At 40.7% G+C, this 15,652-nt stretch overlaps 2 protein-coding genes across 2 annotated transcripts; one reads left to right on the top strand and one right to left on the bottom strand.

Moving 5' to 3' along the window:
* Positions 1-895: 895 nt before the first annotated feature.
* Positions 896-7,136, bottom strand: tada2b (transcriptional adaptor 2B). Its single transcript, XM_084924620.1, has 2 exons — positions 6,867-7,136; positions 896-5,256 (listed from the first exon to the last, which is right to left on the bottom strand). Exons 1-2 carry the CDS (start codon positions 7,134-7,136, stop codon positions 4,045-4,047), a joined length of 1,482 nt encoding a protein of 493 aa, XP_084780746.1. The 3' UTR covers positions 896-4,044.
* A 234-nt stretch (positions 7,137-7,370) lies between these two features.
* cfap184 (cilia and flagella associated protein 184) lies at positions 7,371-12,491 on the top strand. Its single transcript, XM_084924621.1, has 3 exons — positions 7,371-8,093; positions 10,992-11,339; positions 11,429-12,491. Exons 1-3 carry the CDS (start codon positions 7,371-7,373, stop codon positions 11,741-11,743), a joined length of 1,386 nt encoding a protein of 461 aa, XP_084780747.1. The 3' UTR covers positions 11,744-12,491.
* Positions 12,492-15,652: the final 3,161 nt, after the last annotated feature.

Here is a 15,652-nt window from a genome sequence, read left to right as displayed (position 1 = left end):
GTGACTTTAGTTACAAAATTCAAGGTTTCAGCTGCTAATTTCTCATATCAAATTTCAAATATCACTTCATTTTTTTAAATGTGCAAAATAAATATTATCATGTATGCAGACATAGCAAGATGTGCTTCATTGTGGGAATGACAGTCTTCCCCAGCTTCTGAGTCAGAGCCACCCTTTTTCTCATTGTGTGTACATTTTCAGATAACCAGAATGGCAATGCCCTAGAGCAGGGGTATCCAACTCCAGGCCTCAAGGGCTGCTGTCCTGCAGGTTTTACATCTCACCCTGGGTCAACACACCTGAATCAAATGATTAGTTCATTACCAGGCCTCTGGAGAACTTCAAGACATGTTGAGGAGGTCATTTAGTCATTTAAATCAGCTGTGTTGGACGAAGTACACATCTAAAACCTGCAGAACAGGATGATTACAGTAAAAAAAAAAAAAAAAAAAAAAGAGGAAATAGGAAAATACTAAATTACAACTACTTTAGAATTGCAATTCACTACTGTACTGTAAAGTAGGTTAAGGTTTTATTGTTGTTGTTTAGCTAATTTTCTTTAAGAAACTTATTTTTCTTCCTTTTCAGTTTAATAATAATAATAATATTAATGATGGATTGCATTAATATAGCGTGTTTAGTTTTACTTGTTACCTTTTTTATTGCGTGGTTGACACGTTACTACAGTTAGTCAATTCTATTCTTGCTTTCTCATATCAAGTCTTCTTTTCCAGTGAAAGGGATCATTGAAACTTCTGTCACCTCATTTATATTCTGCCCTGGTGTGGACGTTAGGTCAGCTATACAAGTAACAAACCCTCTCTTTGTGACTCAAACAATTCTGGCATTTTGTGTTAGTTTTTGAAAGATCACATTTACACTGAAACACCACCACTTAGAATGATAAAGTATTTGCACTTTTAATACATCTCCACAGATACTTTGTCATTTTCAACAACAAAGTAACAGAACAGCAAAACAACTCAACATAATGAGACGGGCAACAAGATTTAGGACAGCTCGACAGCATGCCACGACTAGAACCAAAACCTCTTCTTCTTTGCGATTCCAAAAACTTTTTTTTTTAATTACAAAAAGCTATAAAAATTTCCATGACATAAAATACTGTACATTTCACAGGTCAGCATAGTTCTTCCCCCCCTAGAATTTATCTTATAAAGATATTTACATTTGGTAATGCAAAGTCAGCAAATCCCCCTCACAAAAAGTATTTTCCCAATGAGAACAAAAATTCTTCAGTTTCCACATTTTCGATTGAGACTTTAATATCAAAACACACCATTTTGGAACAATCTAGAACAGTTAGTTGCACGTGCAAACCTGAAAAAAAAGAAAAAGTGACAATTAAAGAAAAATGACCAGTTGGTTTCAGCATCACCTTCGAAAAACATTCTGGGCCAGAGGCTCTGAAAAATGCTTATTATATCGTTTTGCAAAATCAACAGAACACTCATCTAACGTTCAACCAGCATCTTCTGGAAACCCACTACAGCCAATGAACACATTCAAATCCAGTAGGAACATGTTAGCTAAGGGTTACAACAATGTACAGGAGTGGGCCTGAAAACAATATCCATGATCTAAAGAAATCTGCTTGAATGAATTTTTCAGTGTTTTCTGCATACTGTAAATAAGAGGGACTATTTCCTGCTGCAGATCGATACACATTTGGTACTCTAGCTGGTTACAGGCGGACAATGTACGTTGGACTGTTTGTACTCATCAGTGCAACAGACACACACTATTTGTGTGATACACTGACTGATTGTCAGGGTCTTTTCATAAGACTTTGTTGACAATCAAAAAATCAGCTGTAGCATTTAGCATAATGAAGCTCCTTTGGCCACGAATGTTGTTAACATGTAAGTGAAATTTAACACCCTGCACAAATGATCCTCAAGCTTAGAGCGGAACTTTGCAATCTTAGACGCTACATTGTAATAAACAAAACAACGCAACGCTCCACGTTTAAAGCGACACTACAAAAACAATGCCCTGCATGACTATCCCCGCTCCATCCAGGAAGCTAAATTTTAGTCAGCTACAGACAAAAAAAAAGAAGAGAATGTGAATCTAGACATTTTCCAGCACAGGTAACACCCACACTACCTCTTGTCCTTCTAATTATTTTGTTTTTAAACGTACTCCTGCTTCAGCTGTGAGACAACTAATGTTCAGCTTGGGTCGCCAAAAAAAGCAATACAAAAGAAAATAATGCCACACAGTGCCACTGTTCTGCTTCTACTTTTAGCCAATGTAAAAAGTGAAGTGAAAGCATATTGATAGGCTGCACATCAGCCTTGTTGGGCAGCTGTAAATGTGGTCAGCTATAAGACTATTGAACCTTAAACCTTAAGGTGCAACGTTGTGATGATGTATTAGCTCTGTGTACTCACTCGGTAAACAGCAGTCTTGTACTTTTAAAGTCCTATCATCTGTAGTACAGCACGTGGACTGTAAAATATTTAAAGTTTTGAAGCTGAACCCACACTTTCCTCAGGACAAACTAAAAGGAATACAACAGTTATTGGTGGGTTGCTGACGCAGTCAATCAAATCGCTCCACTTACATTTTCTACAACATAGAAGGTTGAAAAAAAATATTCTTTTTAAATATAGAAAATACTTCACGCTGAGATTTTAGGGGCTTTAAAACAAATGTAAGCCATACATAATTTTAACTTAAATTTGTTAAAAAAAATATTTAAACAGGATCTTTTTAAATTAGCTATCAAACAAAAATACATTCTGAGTTGGACTTTTTACAGGTTAAAAATAAGCCTGGCAGTGTCCTCTGGTGGACAGAGTGTGACTGGCGTTGACTATGATCTCTTCTTTGGCATTTCTTGTCATTTTTTCAAACCTGCGGTGACACTGCTGATATTAGCCTTAGTGGATTTTTAAGGGTCATGTTTAGGAATAAGAAAAGATTCCAATATTGATATACTGGTCAATATTTGTTTAATATAAATATACACATATATATTCTTTATGTTAGTTACATTAAAAAAGGGACAATAACGGGTGTCGTTTTTTGTTTTGCTTCGCTTTAATTATCCAGCAATGTATTTCTCAAACTAGTTTCTACTCTGCTACATGTACTGGGAGTATTGTATGGAATGGATGTTGGAGCACACTCTCCTGCAAAAACTCTAAATTAAATTTCTAAATTACCCCAACGCCTTTTTCTGCATCGGTTATTTGGTAAAAAAATTTTGGGGGAAGATATACAGCAATCAGCCACCTGCAGCAGGTCAAGCTCTAGCTAATCTAAGTAAGCAGTGATAGGCTAGCAATGACATCAACCGAAAGGTATGGGTAGGAATGAAGTTGAAGGGACCTGTGGAAACTCATCTTTTTGTATTCATTATTGTACTCGGCATTTGGTGCAAACTGCAAACTCTGATAGGCCGATAATGACTGTAAACTTCAGCGAGCCCATATATCAGGCCCGCTCTAACTAATATTAGGCTATCTAATTAAGTTTGCGCTAAAACCAGCCAGGTTATGGGCAAACCCTGGTTTTTGGAGGTTTTTTCTTTGTGTTTCTTTCCCCAATCACCTTATTTTGCAGCCACCAATGGGATAAGAGTTTATCATCAAATCCAATTTTGTTATTTACTTTTCTTTTCAGCATGAAGGTTATTTGCCCTGTCGCCGGTTGCATTCATTACATTATTTCTACCTTCAGTGTACCTGCTGTAACAACACCAAAACAGCTCTGTAATACCTGCAAGTGTTAACACTGCAGTTATTATTTTGTCAAAACATTTAGAATAGAAAGTACTGTAACCCACACAGCTGTATTAATCCCCTGTTCCTTTCCAAATGCAAAAATATAGGCAGTTTTGTTCCTTGCCCTTATATGAAAATATTTTTTTCTCCAGTTGGGCATCTTATTTCTTTTCAACGTACATATTTACAAGGTCACTCCTGAAAAAAAAATGGTGAAAACCAGTAGTTTTTCCTGCCTTCCAGCGCTTATAGCTTATCTGTTTATAATTTCCTGAGCAACGATGGACTGCTAAGAGGTGTCTCGGGATATCCAGCCACTTTCTGTGAGGAAGGTGAGAATGCGCTTCTTAAGAACCTTATCCAGGTAGCTGGGCATTCGGCTCTTGGCGGGAATGCCCTGCCTTTTCTGCAGGTGATCTTTGATGATGATGGTTTTGACAGTCAGGTAGCGTGCCGGGCTGAGGTTGAGAGAGTTGCACAGCACCTTCTCCCTGTCTGACAGCAGCTCGAAGCCTGTCAGATTCTCAATGGCAGCAAACTCACCATCTTTGCCCTCTTCTTTGATCCCACCTCCAACCCCTAGTCCTCCAGCAATGCCTCCTCCTCCTCCAGCTCCACCCCCGAGCCCCATCCCAGAACCAAGCCCTCCTCCTCCCGAGCTGCCCCGCTTTGAGGTGACCACACTTTTGTTCTCCTTGCGTTTCTCCCGTTTGTGGCGTGCTGCTTCGTATTCCGCTGACTCCTCCAGGCGTGTGATGCCGTTTCGGCGGTAGCGCTGCAGCTCGCGCACCTTGGCCCTCAGCACTCGCTCTTTATGCATGTTCTCAAAGAACTCTTCAAACTCCCGATGGGCCATGAACTGGCAAAGCGCTCGCAGCCTCACCCGCTGCTCCTTCTCTTCCTTGATGATTTTTCTTTTAGGTGTACTTGGGAGAGGACCTGCTCCCGATGCCGTCATGGATCCTGATCCGACTGCACCACCACCGGCCCCTGTCCCACTCACGCCAGCTGCACTTCCTACGACTCCCAACATCCCTGTTTTGTCCTTTTCCTTGTCCTTCTTGTCTCGGCCCAAAAATGAAGGCACCAGGTTGTAGTCACGAGCGATGTTCTTACGCCGCTGGCGTTCTCTGAGCTTACGCACATACATATCCACATGGGCACGCTTCATTTCAATTTCCACGTCCTCATCATCGTAGTTGACACACAGTCCGCTGATGAGCTTCTCCGCGTCCTGGTCATACTCAATCTCATAGTCATCACGTAGTGGCATGTAGCCCAGCTGCTGTTGCTCCACCAAGCTGATATCCAGCGGAGGGAGCGGAGTGGTCAGGCTGGGCGACAGGGGCCCTCCGCTCGGGCAGGTGTGATCGGTCACCCGGTTTGGAATACTGTCAGGTATACAGGCCTTCCCCAGGTTTCCATGGATGTACATGGTGACATAATGTTCCATAACTTCCTGAGGAGTCCGGGATGCTCCAACATGATCGGCCATGTCCTCCTGAAAGGTCACAAAAAGGAAGTTGTTACTAAGAGGACACCTACACCATTATATTTTTCTATGTTATACTAGAAGATGAAAAAGTGATGCTCAAACAATCTGTTTAGCTGTTCAAGAGAAAATGGTTTAGAATTCTCATCATTGATATTTAAATATTCATATTTTCTGCTTTTCAATTTTGGGTTGTTTTTAAAATTAAACAAGTTAACTGTAGACATCACCATGAAATATTTGAAAATGTACATTTTCTGATGCATTATAGGGGTGCATAATTTTATCTAAAAACTTCCAAGTAAGTCAAACTTAATATAATTTATTTTACACAGACAACTATTCTAATATGCTACACATAAGCCATATGCACTTTGTAATTGACTGTAAATGGGACTTTGGAGGTGAAGTGTAACTGGTCCACATATACTTAAGAGGAGTCTGTACATTAACAGATGTCTGTGCATTTTTTCTGATTTTATACTTGAGTAAATTAAACATCACTTGGTGGTGGTTGGTTTGTACAACAAGATAACTCTGCATATCTGTAACATTTCCAGCAAACCTTTCTTGACACTATTCCACTCTTAAATGTTAGCCTTGGTTTTTGGCCCTTTGACCCCTGGGATAGGCTTCAACCCTCTCCTGACCTTGAGATGGATAAGTTGATAACAAAATAGATTGATACGCTTTTGCATTATGAAAAATGAGATTTGATTACAGTTACATTACTTTGCTTTTTGTGTTTACACAGAACTATTCTTTCTTTTCCCTTTCCTTGTCTTCTGACTTTGTTTCAGGGGGCGCTAAAGCAGATCTTCCGCCTCCATCTCCCCCTCTCCCTATAGTCACACCAACCCTCTGCATACCCTCCATCACTACATCCACAAGCATCTCTGTGGTCTTTCTTGTGCTGTTTTCTTTCTTTTGTGCTCTTTTTTGTTAATTGTCTTATAAAAAATAGAGTTTTGAATGAATCTCTAAGCTAAAGTAGGCACTAAAAAGCACTGTGACTCAAGGATTCGTGGGATATTATGGAAAAAATTTAACATTTGTGTATATTCCATTAGTCTGATATCAAAATAGTTGGTCTTTGGTACACATTTAATTCAGAGGTTGATACACTTTACATGTTTCTTTAATATGCTGCATTGTAACACAAGTTTCAGGTTAGGTTTCAGTTAATAAGGAGTTAATTACTACTTACTACATAACAATATAGTTTTTCCTTACTTATTTGCTTCCTGTTTTGCCCCTTGTTGTTTTGTGACTCGGAGCAATACAACTATTGAATGATAATTACGATTATTTTTCCTTTTTATGCGACGTGTTGTTGACATTCCACGTTTCTTAAAGTAAATTGTAACACTATTCTCAAATCTATTTTATTCAGGCTTTTCTTCTGTTTTTAACGTCTCGAAAATTATGTACAACGATAACAACGAAAATAAGAAGAAAAAAATAATTTTTATCTTAAAGGTCATTAGCGTTATTCTTATATTACCGCTACAAGCCCACTGCTCTTGTTTTTTTTTTCTAAGCACTAGACACAACGAAACTCCTATGAGTTTGTATAGAAAGCTCTAAAGGTCAGAAAAATAACTTAAAAAGTGATGTACCCAGTTTCCGAATCCATACTGCTCGATAGCATCGAGTAGCGACTGCTCTTCCCTGCTGGTCCACCCTCCTTCTGCCTCTGTACCCCAGAGAGAGAACCGACCGCCGTCGACCTGCTGGTAGCCGTGCCATCTCCGGTGATTACCGATTTCAGCGCCCGCTGAGAAGCACTCTGGGCACAGCTCGATATCAGGGCACTCGGTGCAGCGAAGCCGCAGGTTTGTAACATCTGCAAGGCAGTTAACGCAGTACTTCTTCCCCAAGTCGGCCATCTTGCCTGGCGTCTGCTTCTTGTTGTTGGAGGCAAACCTTCGCGCCTGCGTACAGCGAGCCTCGCAGCGCGAGCTACTCACATCCTGCTTATAAATATTAATGAGAATGGGTCAGGGCTCCTGTGATTGGCTCTTCTGCTTAGTTTCCAGGACAACCGAAACAAAACGAACAGTTTCATTGACCACAGAACTGCACGAGCCTTACCTCTGTATACAAAGTAAATTATATTAAAAATGGACAAAGAGGCGGGAGAGGGAGAAAATAAGGTAAGAATTCACAGTGACAGAGACACAGAGGAGAATTTTATTTCTGTTAGTGGGGATAAAAATGAAGCTGTCTCAGCTGAAATGCCCACATCAGACCCTGAAGAAAAGCACTGTGATAGCGGGAAAGTCACAGAAGAGTTCTCTGCTGAAGAGGCCGCCACTTTTGAACCAGAAGCCAAAAGTGAAGATGAGCTCTGCACTGAGTTTGATGTATTGAATAAAGTCAAAGAACAGCCACTGTGCCACGAAGAAAGTGTGGTTTCTGAGATGAACAGCACTTACCACGATGACGCTCTGAAGCTACATCCTGAGACTCAGGACACGGAGATCTCCAGCCCTCTACACCACGAAGATGAAGAGGCTGAAAAAGAGGGAGCCACATCTGCATGTGCACAAAAACTAAACATAAAGTACAAAGAATACAGACAGCTCCTCCAGGAGCTGTGCAGGGAGCGAGATAAGGCCAGGCATAACAGCAGCCAGCTGCAGATGAAACTGGCACAATACTTCAAGAAGGCTGGAGACAGCGTCCAGCTGGAGGGCGAGAAGCCTGTGTCAGAGCACCTGCAGGAGTACGAGAGGTACATCAACACCCTGACTGACCTGAAGCAGCAGCTCCATGCTGAATCAGAGGCAGCCCAGCGTCAGGCAGAGGACCTGAGGCTACAGTCCCAGGAGCAGCTGGGCAAGGTTGGTGTTGTTTTAAGGCATTGTGTTTTTTACATTAAAGCACAGTTTTAAATCCCATATTCACATCTGCAGTAGCACAATAACAATTAAACTTCCAGTCTATTAAAGCTTCAGTCTCTCTCGGTATCTGGTAGGTCATAGATGATGTGATTTATTGTTGTTTGGTTTAACTCCAGAGTTCATAAAAACTGAAAGAAATCAGATGGGTCTGATTTCATTAAAAATTCTGTCTCTGTTTGTTTATGCTTTCAGACAGAATCCTTTTCGACTACTATTCAACAGGTCAAGTGTCGTTTACTAATCAGTAGTTGTTTCACACTTCATTGTTCCCCACTCAATCTTTATCTGCATCCCACTTCTGTTACCAGTGTTGGGCCTGGAGGGGGCAAATACTGGCTATAATTTAGTGGAAATTTACTGAAAGCCCCAATCAGAACCTTTAGATACATCTGCATCTAAAGGACAAAGGTCACTCGTTCAAGGATGCTAATGTTTACATTTTGGTTCTAAAGAGGAGTGAAAGAAGCCATCTGTGTCCAACTGTTATTAACGACCCTCTTTGAACAGAGGAGGTGGCTTACGACACCAACTGTCTGCCATCTATAATCCATTTTTGAGATACCTTCCCAAGCACCACATGATAGTTTGAGGCAATATCTCCCAGTGGTTTCATCCAAAACCTCTGCAGATATCACACACACCCGTTTTCACACCTTAGCTCATGTGGTGAGCCACATAATCAAGGGCTTAAATACTTCTGACTCTCCATCTTTGATCTTAGAACTCAAGAAGCTTATCGAATGAGAGCTGAATCATCTTCAACAAACTTAAAGAAGTCCAGTCGCTTTTTTGGTCGCAAGCACTTGACAGTTGGAAAGAAACACACTCCGCCCTAAAGCGGGTTTTATAACTTCTGCCTTCGTGACTCTACTGGTGTTGCTGTGGCATAACTTTTGTCATCGGACAGGACGCACAGGTTTGCCTGCTTGCCCTAAACTGACCATAACCTTGACTCCGAATCTTAACCCTTAAACAAGCCAGAAGGATTGTAAAAAAGTGAAACCTTTAACCTTTCATCAATCAGATGGTCTAAAAATTGCTGAGACTTTAATCACTCACTCCTGTTGCTTGTAAGTTGGATTTTCCAGAAAGCTGGATTCCACATTCTGTCTGTTCTGCAAAGACACATTTTCAACAGGCACATTTAGGTCCACTTTTAAAAATAACAACAATGTGATATAAAGTGTTTATGTGACTAAATACATTGTAGCTTTAAAAGAAAAAGAAAATAACTTTAGTTAACTGAAAAAAGCCACAGTTTCTGTCAGGAACTGGAGTTTCATTTTACACTTTAAATGTAAATCCTAAAAAAAACCCCAAAAAACACTGATGCTGATTGGCATGGAGGCATTATTTTACATGACTTTGAACCTACTTTAGGCTCCATCACTGACTCCATGACTTGTTTAACAGCTTCACACTTCTTTGTTTGGACACCAAACCCACAACACCTTTTAGGAAGAAACTTGTTATGTAAATTATGATTCACAGTCTACACCATAAGGCCTCTTCTTACAGGCCAAACAGAACAATAGCTGCACTTATTACAGTCCCGAGAGATCAAAGTCAAGCTACAAGTAAAAAGAGAAATTCTGCGATACAGTAATGTCCAGTGTTCCTCAACTGACTGAAGAGTTATCAATAAAACATTTATTTTCCATGAGATTAGATTTGCTACAACTTTACTGCCATTGTTGAGAGTAGATGTGCAGAGAAAGCTGCACACAGTTACAGTGAGTCTTGCTGAAATGTTCAGTCATTCCTCAGCCTGTATTTAAAAAGGAGCCTAAATTACAACAGAGGATTAATTAAACCGATGATCTTTTGTCACCTGAAATTGATGTACTTAAGGTACAAGAAAGAAGAGACAAAAACATTTTCAGTTGCTCACAAATATGAGCACAGTTCTGCCCCCGTTCTTGCTGTTCACAGTAACACCCACTGAAATGTATCTGCAAGAGAGGCGGACAAATGAGGAAAAGAGAGCAGCTTTGATTCTGTCTTCACAGGGGCACAGTTATCTTTTCTTGAAACTGTTTTTAATGTAGCCTATACAGGCTCCTGTTCATTAGTGTTGTCCTTAATTTTAAATATGAATTCAACGTTAAAAACACAAACAAAAATAAATAGATTTTAAAATCACAGTTTTGATATGGCAAAATTTTCCAGTTTCCAGTCATTGTGGATTAAAATGATTGAAAGACTTACAACCCTAATTAAGTTGATAACACTTACAATTGTGTTATTTTTGTAATTGTGTGTGTTGGAGAATTCTGTCCACAACAAAAATACAACTTTAATGGAATGAGTACAGTGCTCTGTAAGGGCAAAAGGTGATATATTTCAGTTCAGCAGTCCGATTAGCTGCATTTGAACCTAAAATCATCTATTTGTTTGTTTGTGTTTGTTGGCTTCAATTTCACTTCAAACATGGGTGAACTAGACACACAGACGTTAGCACAGTACATGCATGAAACCGTAAATCATTTTTTATGTATTCATTTTCTTATCATTATTTTTCCATGTTTAGAAAAAGGGAAAAGCTTTTATATGATACCTCAGTCTCTGCAGGGAAAATGGGCACAAGTGAGCCACACATGCACACTTGCAGGGAAGCTGGATGGATGTGCAGTGCATACTGAACTGTGCAGACACAGTGGAAGCTGTGGAAGATGCACAAAGACCATTTGTTAAATATAACTTGATACTAAGTAGAAATCTGCTGTCATTTTAATAAAAAATACACTGAAAATACAGTGACTGTACATATAGCCCTGTTATTAAAATTATTTAGCAAACTGTTAATGCACTCAAAAACTGTCTCATCTTCATCCTCAGGTGGAAGATGAATGGCGAGCACTGATGGCACTGAAACAGGATACAGCTGTGAAGATGCTAAGCAGACGCCTGGGTAAAGAAGCAGCTCGGGCCAAAGTGGAGGCGTCTCTGCGAGCTGAACAGCTTCGGCAGGATGAGCTGATCAAACTGCGGCTGAAGCACATCAAGTTGAATATGAAGATTTGCAATCTGGAGGCAGAGCTCCGCCGTGGGGAGGAACATGACAGGGACCCCATACAGATCCAGTTTGAGCAGCTGCAGGCTGAGAAGCTAGAGCAGAAAAAACAAGCCGAAAAGCAGCACGAGGGATCAGTAAAGCTGCAGAAGAAGATCAGCAGTAGCTTGGAGGTATGCTGACAAATCCATGGATACAGATTGCTTCTAATTTCTTTCATTATGAGCAATAGCAGTGATATTTGTTGTCTCTCTTGTATCAGTGCCTGTCACATATAAAGGAGAAGCTGCGCTGGTGCCAGATGGAGGTCAAGGTGAAGAGAGAGCAACTGACTGAGGTGGAGGCTGTGGTGGCTGGGAAGAGGGACCACCTAACCAGGGTCAAGCAAGAAAACAGTCGCCTGCACAGACAAAACCTGAGGTTGAAGGAGCAGCGTGGGCTGCTGGGCAACAGGGTCCTGCTGCAGGACTTTGAGGATACTGTGAATGCCTCTGACCAACTGGAGGAACAACTAGAACATCTGAAGTGCCGGGAAGCCGAGATCCTCTTCAGCTGTGGCGGGTGGAAGAGTCAATAATGGCTAAAACTTTATCTCAGGTTTCAAAAAGCTATGAAAAAAATGAGAAAAGAACACATGTAGCTGACAAGGAGCTAACAGGAATGAGAACGAGCACTAGCCCTTACAGTTTGATTCAGTGTAGAGTCTCACTGTAAACTAAGCCTGCGTGCAGTAAAACTTGAAAAACCATAATCTGGATGAGAAGTCATGGTCGGGATTCCATGCATCCTCTTATAAACGATAATCATCTTAGATAAGGTGACTCAGACATGTTGATTGCAATCTTAAAAACATTGATAGAAATAAAGATACATTTTTGTGGACTTTTTGTATTTTAATATGAAAATTTGCTTGCTTTACCACAAGGTTTTAGTGTTTTTGTCCTGTGGTAAAAAAAATAATTAATTTAATAATTAATAATTAATTGTCACCTCACAACTAGAAGATTATATGTTTATAGTTCCTGGCTGACTTCAGCTTCTGTGTGGGAATAATTCGGTGATTCTGGATTGCCTGTAGGTGAAGATGTGAGAGCGACTGGTTCTCTGTCTCAGTGTTTAAGTTGTTTGTTGAATCAAACAAAAATTTAAGATAAACGTGACCTCTAGATTAGACTACTGTAATTCCCTTTCTTCTAATTCTCCACTCGGCCCTTCTTCATAGATTGCAGCTTGTCCAGAATGCTGCAGCACGCCTTCTGACTGGAACCGCAAGGTTTGCTTCTATTACCCCAGTCCTTGCTGACCTGCATTGGCTCCCTGTCAAATACCACATTGAGTTTAAAATTCTGTTGCTTACCTTTAAAATCATAAACAATACTGCGCCGTGCTACCTCACTGAACTCCTTAGTCCATATACCTCTAGGAGAGCCCTAAGATCATCAGGACAATTACTCTTAGTGCAGCCTAGATCCCAGCTAAAGACCAGAGGTGACAGTACTTTTGCCCTGGCAAATGACTTGATGCATGCTCAGGTAAGAAAGTCCTAAAAAATTGATTCTGTTCATCTGGATGTAGCATTTTCAGTTGGAGAAACGTTTCGTCACTCATCTAGGTGACTTCTTCAGTCTCAGCTGACTGCAGGTTTCCCCAACCTTAAAAAGAGTACAGTTGCATAATGACTGAGACACTGAATGAATGAATAGTGGGCTGTGAGGTCAGTTTCTTGCTCATTAATATGCAAACTGTAATGACCATTGATCAACAACCACTGATCAATAACCGTTGATCATAGCCTTGATTACCATTCACAGAGAGCTGGGGAATGGCTGCAATCACAGCATTGTAAGATGGTGAAAGATGTAGCTTAGGCCCCCTCCTTGATTCAGAGATGGTGGTTTTCTTTTCATGTAAATGGCCTTCTGGACTGCACTCAAATCAGCGTTCCTCCTTGTCCAGGATGTGTACATCCTCATCATTGAAAGAGTGGCCACTGACCTGTAGGTGTAAATAGACTGCAGAGTCCTGGTCTGACATGTTAGCTTTTCTGTGTTGTGCCAGAGGTTGTGTGGTTTCCCCGATGAATAAATCATGGCTATCCTCCTGGCACTTAACAGCGTACACTATATTACTGGCACAGAGTAATATAGTACTGTTACTGTTTGTGCCGGGGCACCTCGTCCTTGTGAAAGCCACAGAGACACGTTTTTTAGAGAAAATGTCTTAACTCAATACTCCTGACACAAAGGGTTTTCGCTTAGGCAGCAGTTGTCCTTCAGGGCAGGGATAGCTCACTAGGTGGAGTGTTTGACTCATTATTGTGAAGGTTGGGGGTTCAAATCCACCAAACAGCTACCCTGAGGTACCCCTGAGCAAGGTACCATCTCTACACATTGCTCCCCGGGCACTGGATTGGTGACTGCCCACGGCTTCACTGGGTGAATGGGTTAAATGCAGAAGACTAATTTCCAACAGGATTAATAAAGTACACATTATTTTTCATTCTTCTTTCCTGGATTAGCTGGAGTTTTCTTTAGGTACCTTCCCAGCTTTAACAAATGTCCAGCTGGTATAACCACATTTACTCAGGGCCTTCTTGATGTGATGTACTTCTGCTCCTCTGGCTGCTGTGTCTGTGGGGATGGTGTTCGCTCTATGTTGTAGCGTGATGGCATGCAGTTTATGCTCCAGTGGATGATGAGAGTCAAACCTTAAATACTGATCCGTATTCTTAGGTTTACGTTACACATACACTTTTAAATGTCCCCCATTACTGATGCAAATCTCACAGTAAGAAGGCTAACCTGTCATGTGTTGGTCCACTGAGTTAATGTGATCAGTGAATTGTGGTACATGGAATCATTTCTCCCACTGAAAATGCTACGTCCAGATGAACAGAATCAACTTTTTGGGAGTGTGGATAAAAGTTTGTTAGATTGTCAGCTGTGCCATGTTTTGATCTAGTTGCCAAACCTGAAAACCTACAATCCATCAGCCCAAGTGTTTCCGGTATAATCTGCCTATAGAGAATAAATATTACAGAAAGACAGAATTTTCTGTTCATTAGAATATTTCATCTCATCAAAAAAATATTTGTCAGAAAAATGAAACTCATCCAATGAGTGAAATGTTCTAAAAATCAGTGTATTTTAGACCATTTTAAATCATACACTAAAATACTATTAGAGTATTTGAGTGTACTGCGGATGCTGAAGATGGTCGTTGACCCAGTATTAATCATGCGCCTCATAACTTGAGCCAAGGTGTGAAAAAAGCATGTGTCATTATCACCAGAGGTTGCGGGTGAAACCACTGTGGGACCTTGCCTCACCCTATCATGTGACCTATTGAGATCATCTGAAGCAAGGTGTAAGTGGGGGTGCAGGTGCCTGGGAAAGGATCTCAAGACTGCATTCAGGTGGAAGTGTAACCCACTGTGGCTTATGACACCAAATGTCTTCCACCTCTGAAACATCTTCAAGAAACTTAAAGTCCAGTCGCTTTTCTTTCCAAGCTCCTTAGATTACCAACACCTGGATGACTGAGAAATTACACAGACATCTACCAAACTGTGTCACTCTGTGTAAAGTTGATATTAACCAAGTGTCTTTCAAACAGACAGTTTTTACACCAGCAACATTTTGTAACAAAAGTCAGAAGAGGCTCACAAAGAATTTTAAATAATTTTTAGAGGAGCATTTTTATTGTCACATCACTGTTCAGTCTCAGCACCCAGAAATGTCTGAACCATTCCTCCCTACTAATCATTTGCACACCATATTCTGTCACCGCCACCAGCCTGACCTTTGTATCCTGTACTGTAAGTGTAAGCTGCTGTTTTCACTGCTGGGGAAAACTGGTGTTAACTCACCAGAAAACAAATTGTTTTTCCCTTCACATTTAACACAACTTATGTCTTTATTATTGTTAGTGACACTATTCCTGTGGGACTTCACCAACTTTCAGTTTTGTCATCTATCTATCTATCTATCTATCTATCTATCTATCTATCTATCTATCTATCTATCTGTCTGTCTGTCTGTCTGTCTGTCTGTCTGTCAGAACAAACTGTATAGATGCAGGAGGCTAGTTTAAGGAAGGTAATGCTTCCTGAAGAGTAATGCTTCCTGAAGAGTAATGCTTCCTGAAGTCCGCAATAACAGGCTTCCTGAAGCCTGTTATTGCGGACCCAGGTCGAAGAGGGATCAACACAGATTTTAGCAGTCCACTGCATGTTTCTGTGTGTGTCTGTACTGCACCTGGCACTGTGAGCACAGCAGCAGATGGTGTGCAATAAAGACATGCTGAAGGAGCCCTCAGATATTTTAAAATAACTTCATCTCTCTCTGCGGGTGTTTGTGGGTTTCTGATTGAGCAACTTCTCATTTAACCATAAAACCAACAGCACACGATCTTCAGAGTGTCTGGGCTTCAGAGCACAAAATTTACCATCAGTGCAATTAACCAGAGCTACATTTGGACACAAACA

The sequence above is a fragment of the Perissodus microlepis genome, chromosome 3 (genome assembly GCF_051167445.1).
Source record: "Perissodus microlepis isolate ML-2025 ecotype Zambia chromosome 3, ASM5116744v1, whole genome shotgun sequence".
In the NCBI taxonomy this organism is placed as follows: Eukaryota; Metazoa; Chordata; class Actinopteri; order Cichliformes; family Cichlidae; genus Perissodus; species Perissodus microlepis.
Note: the sequence above shows the minus strand (reverse complement) of the source record. Positions and strands in the feature narration are given on the sequence as shown.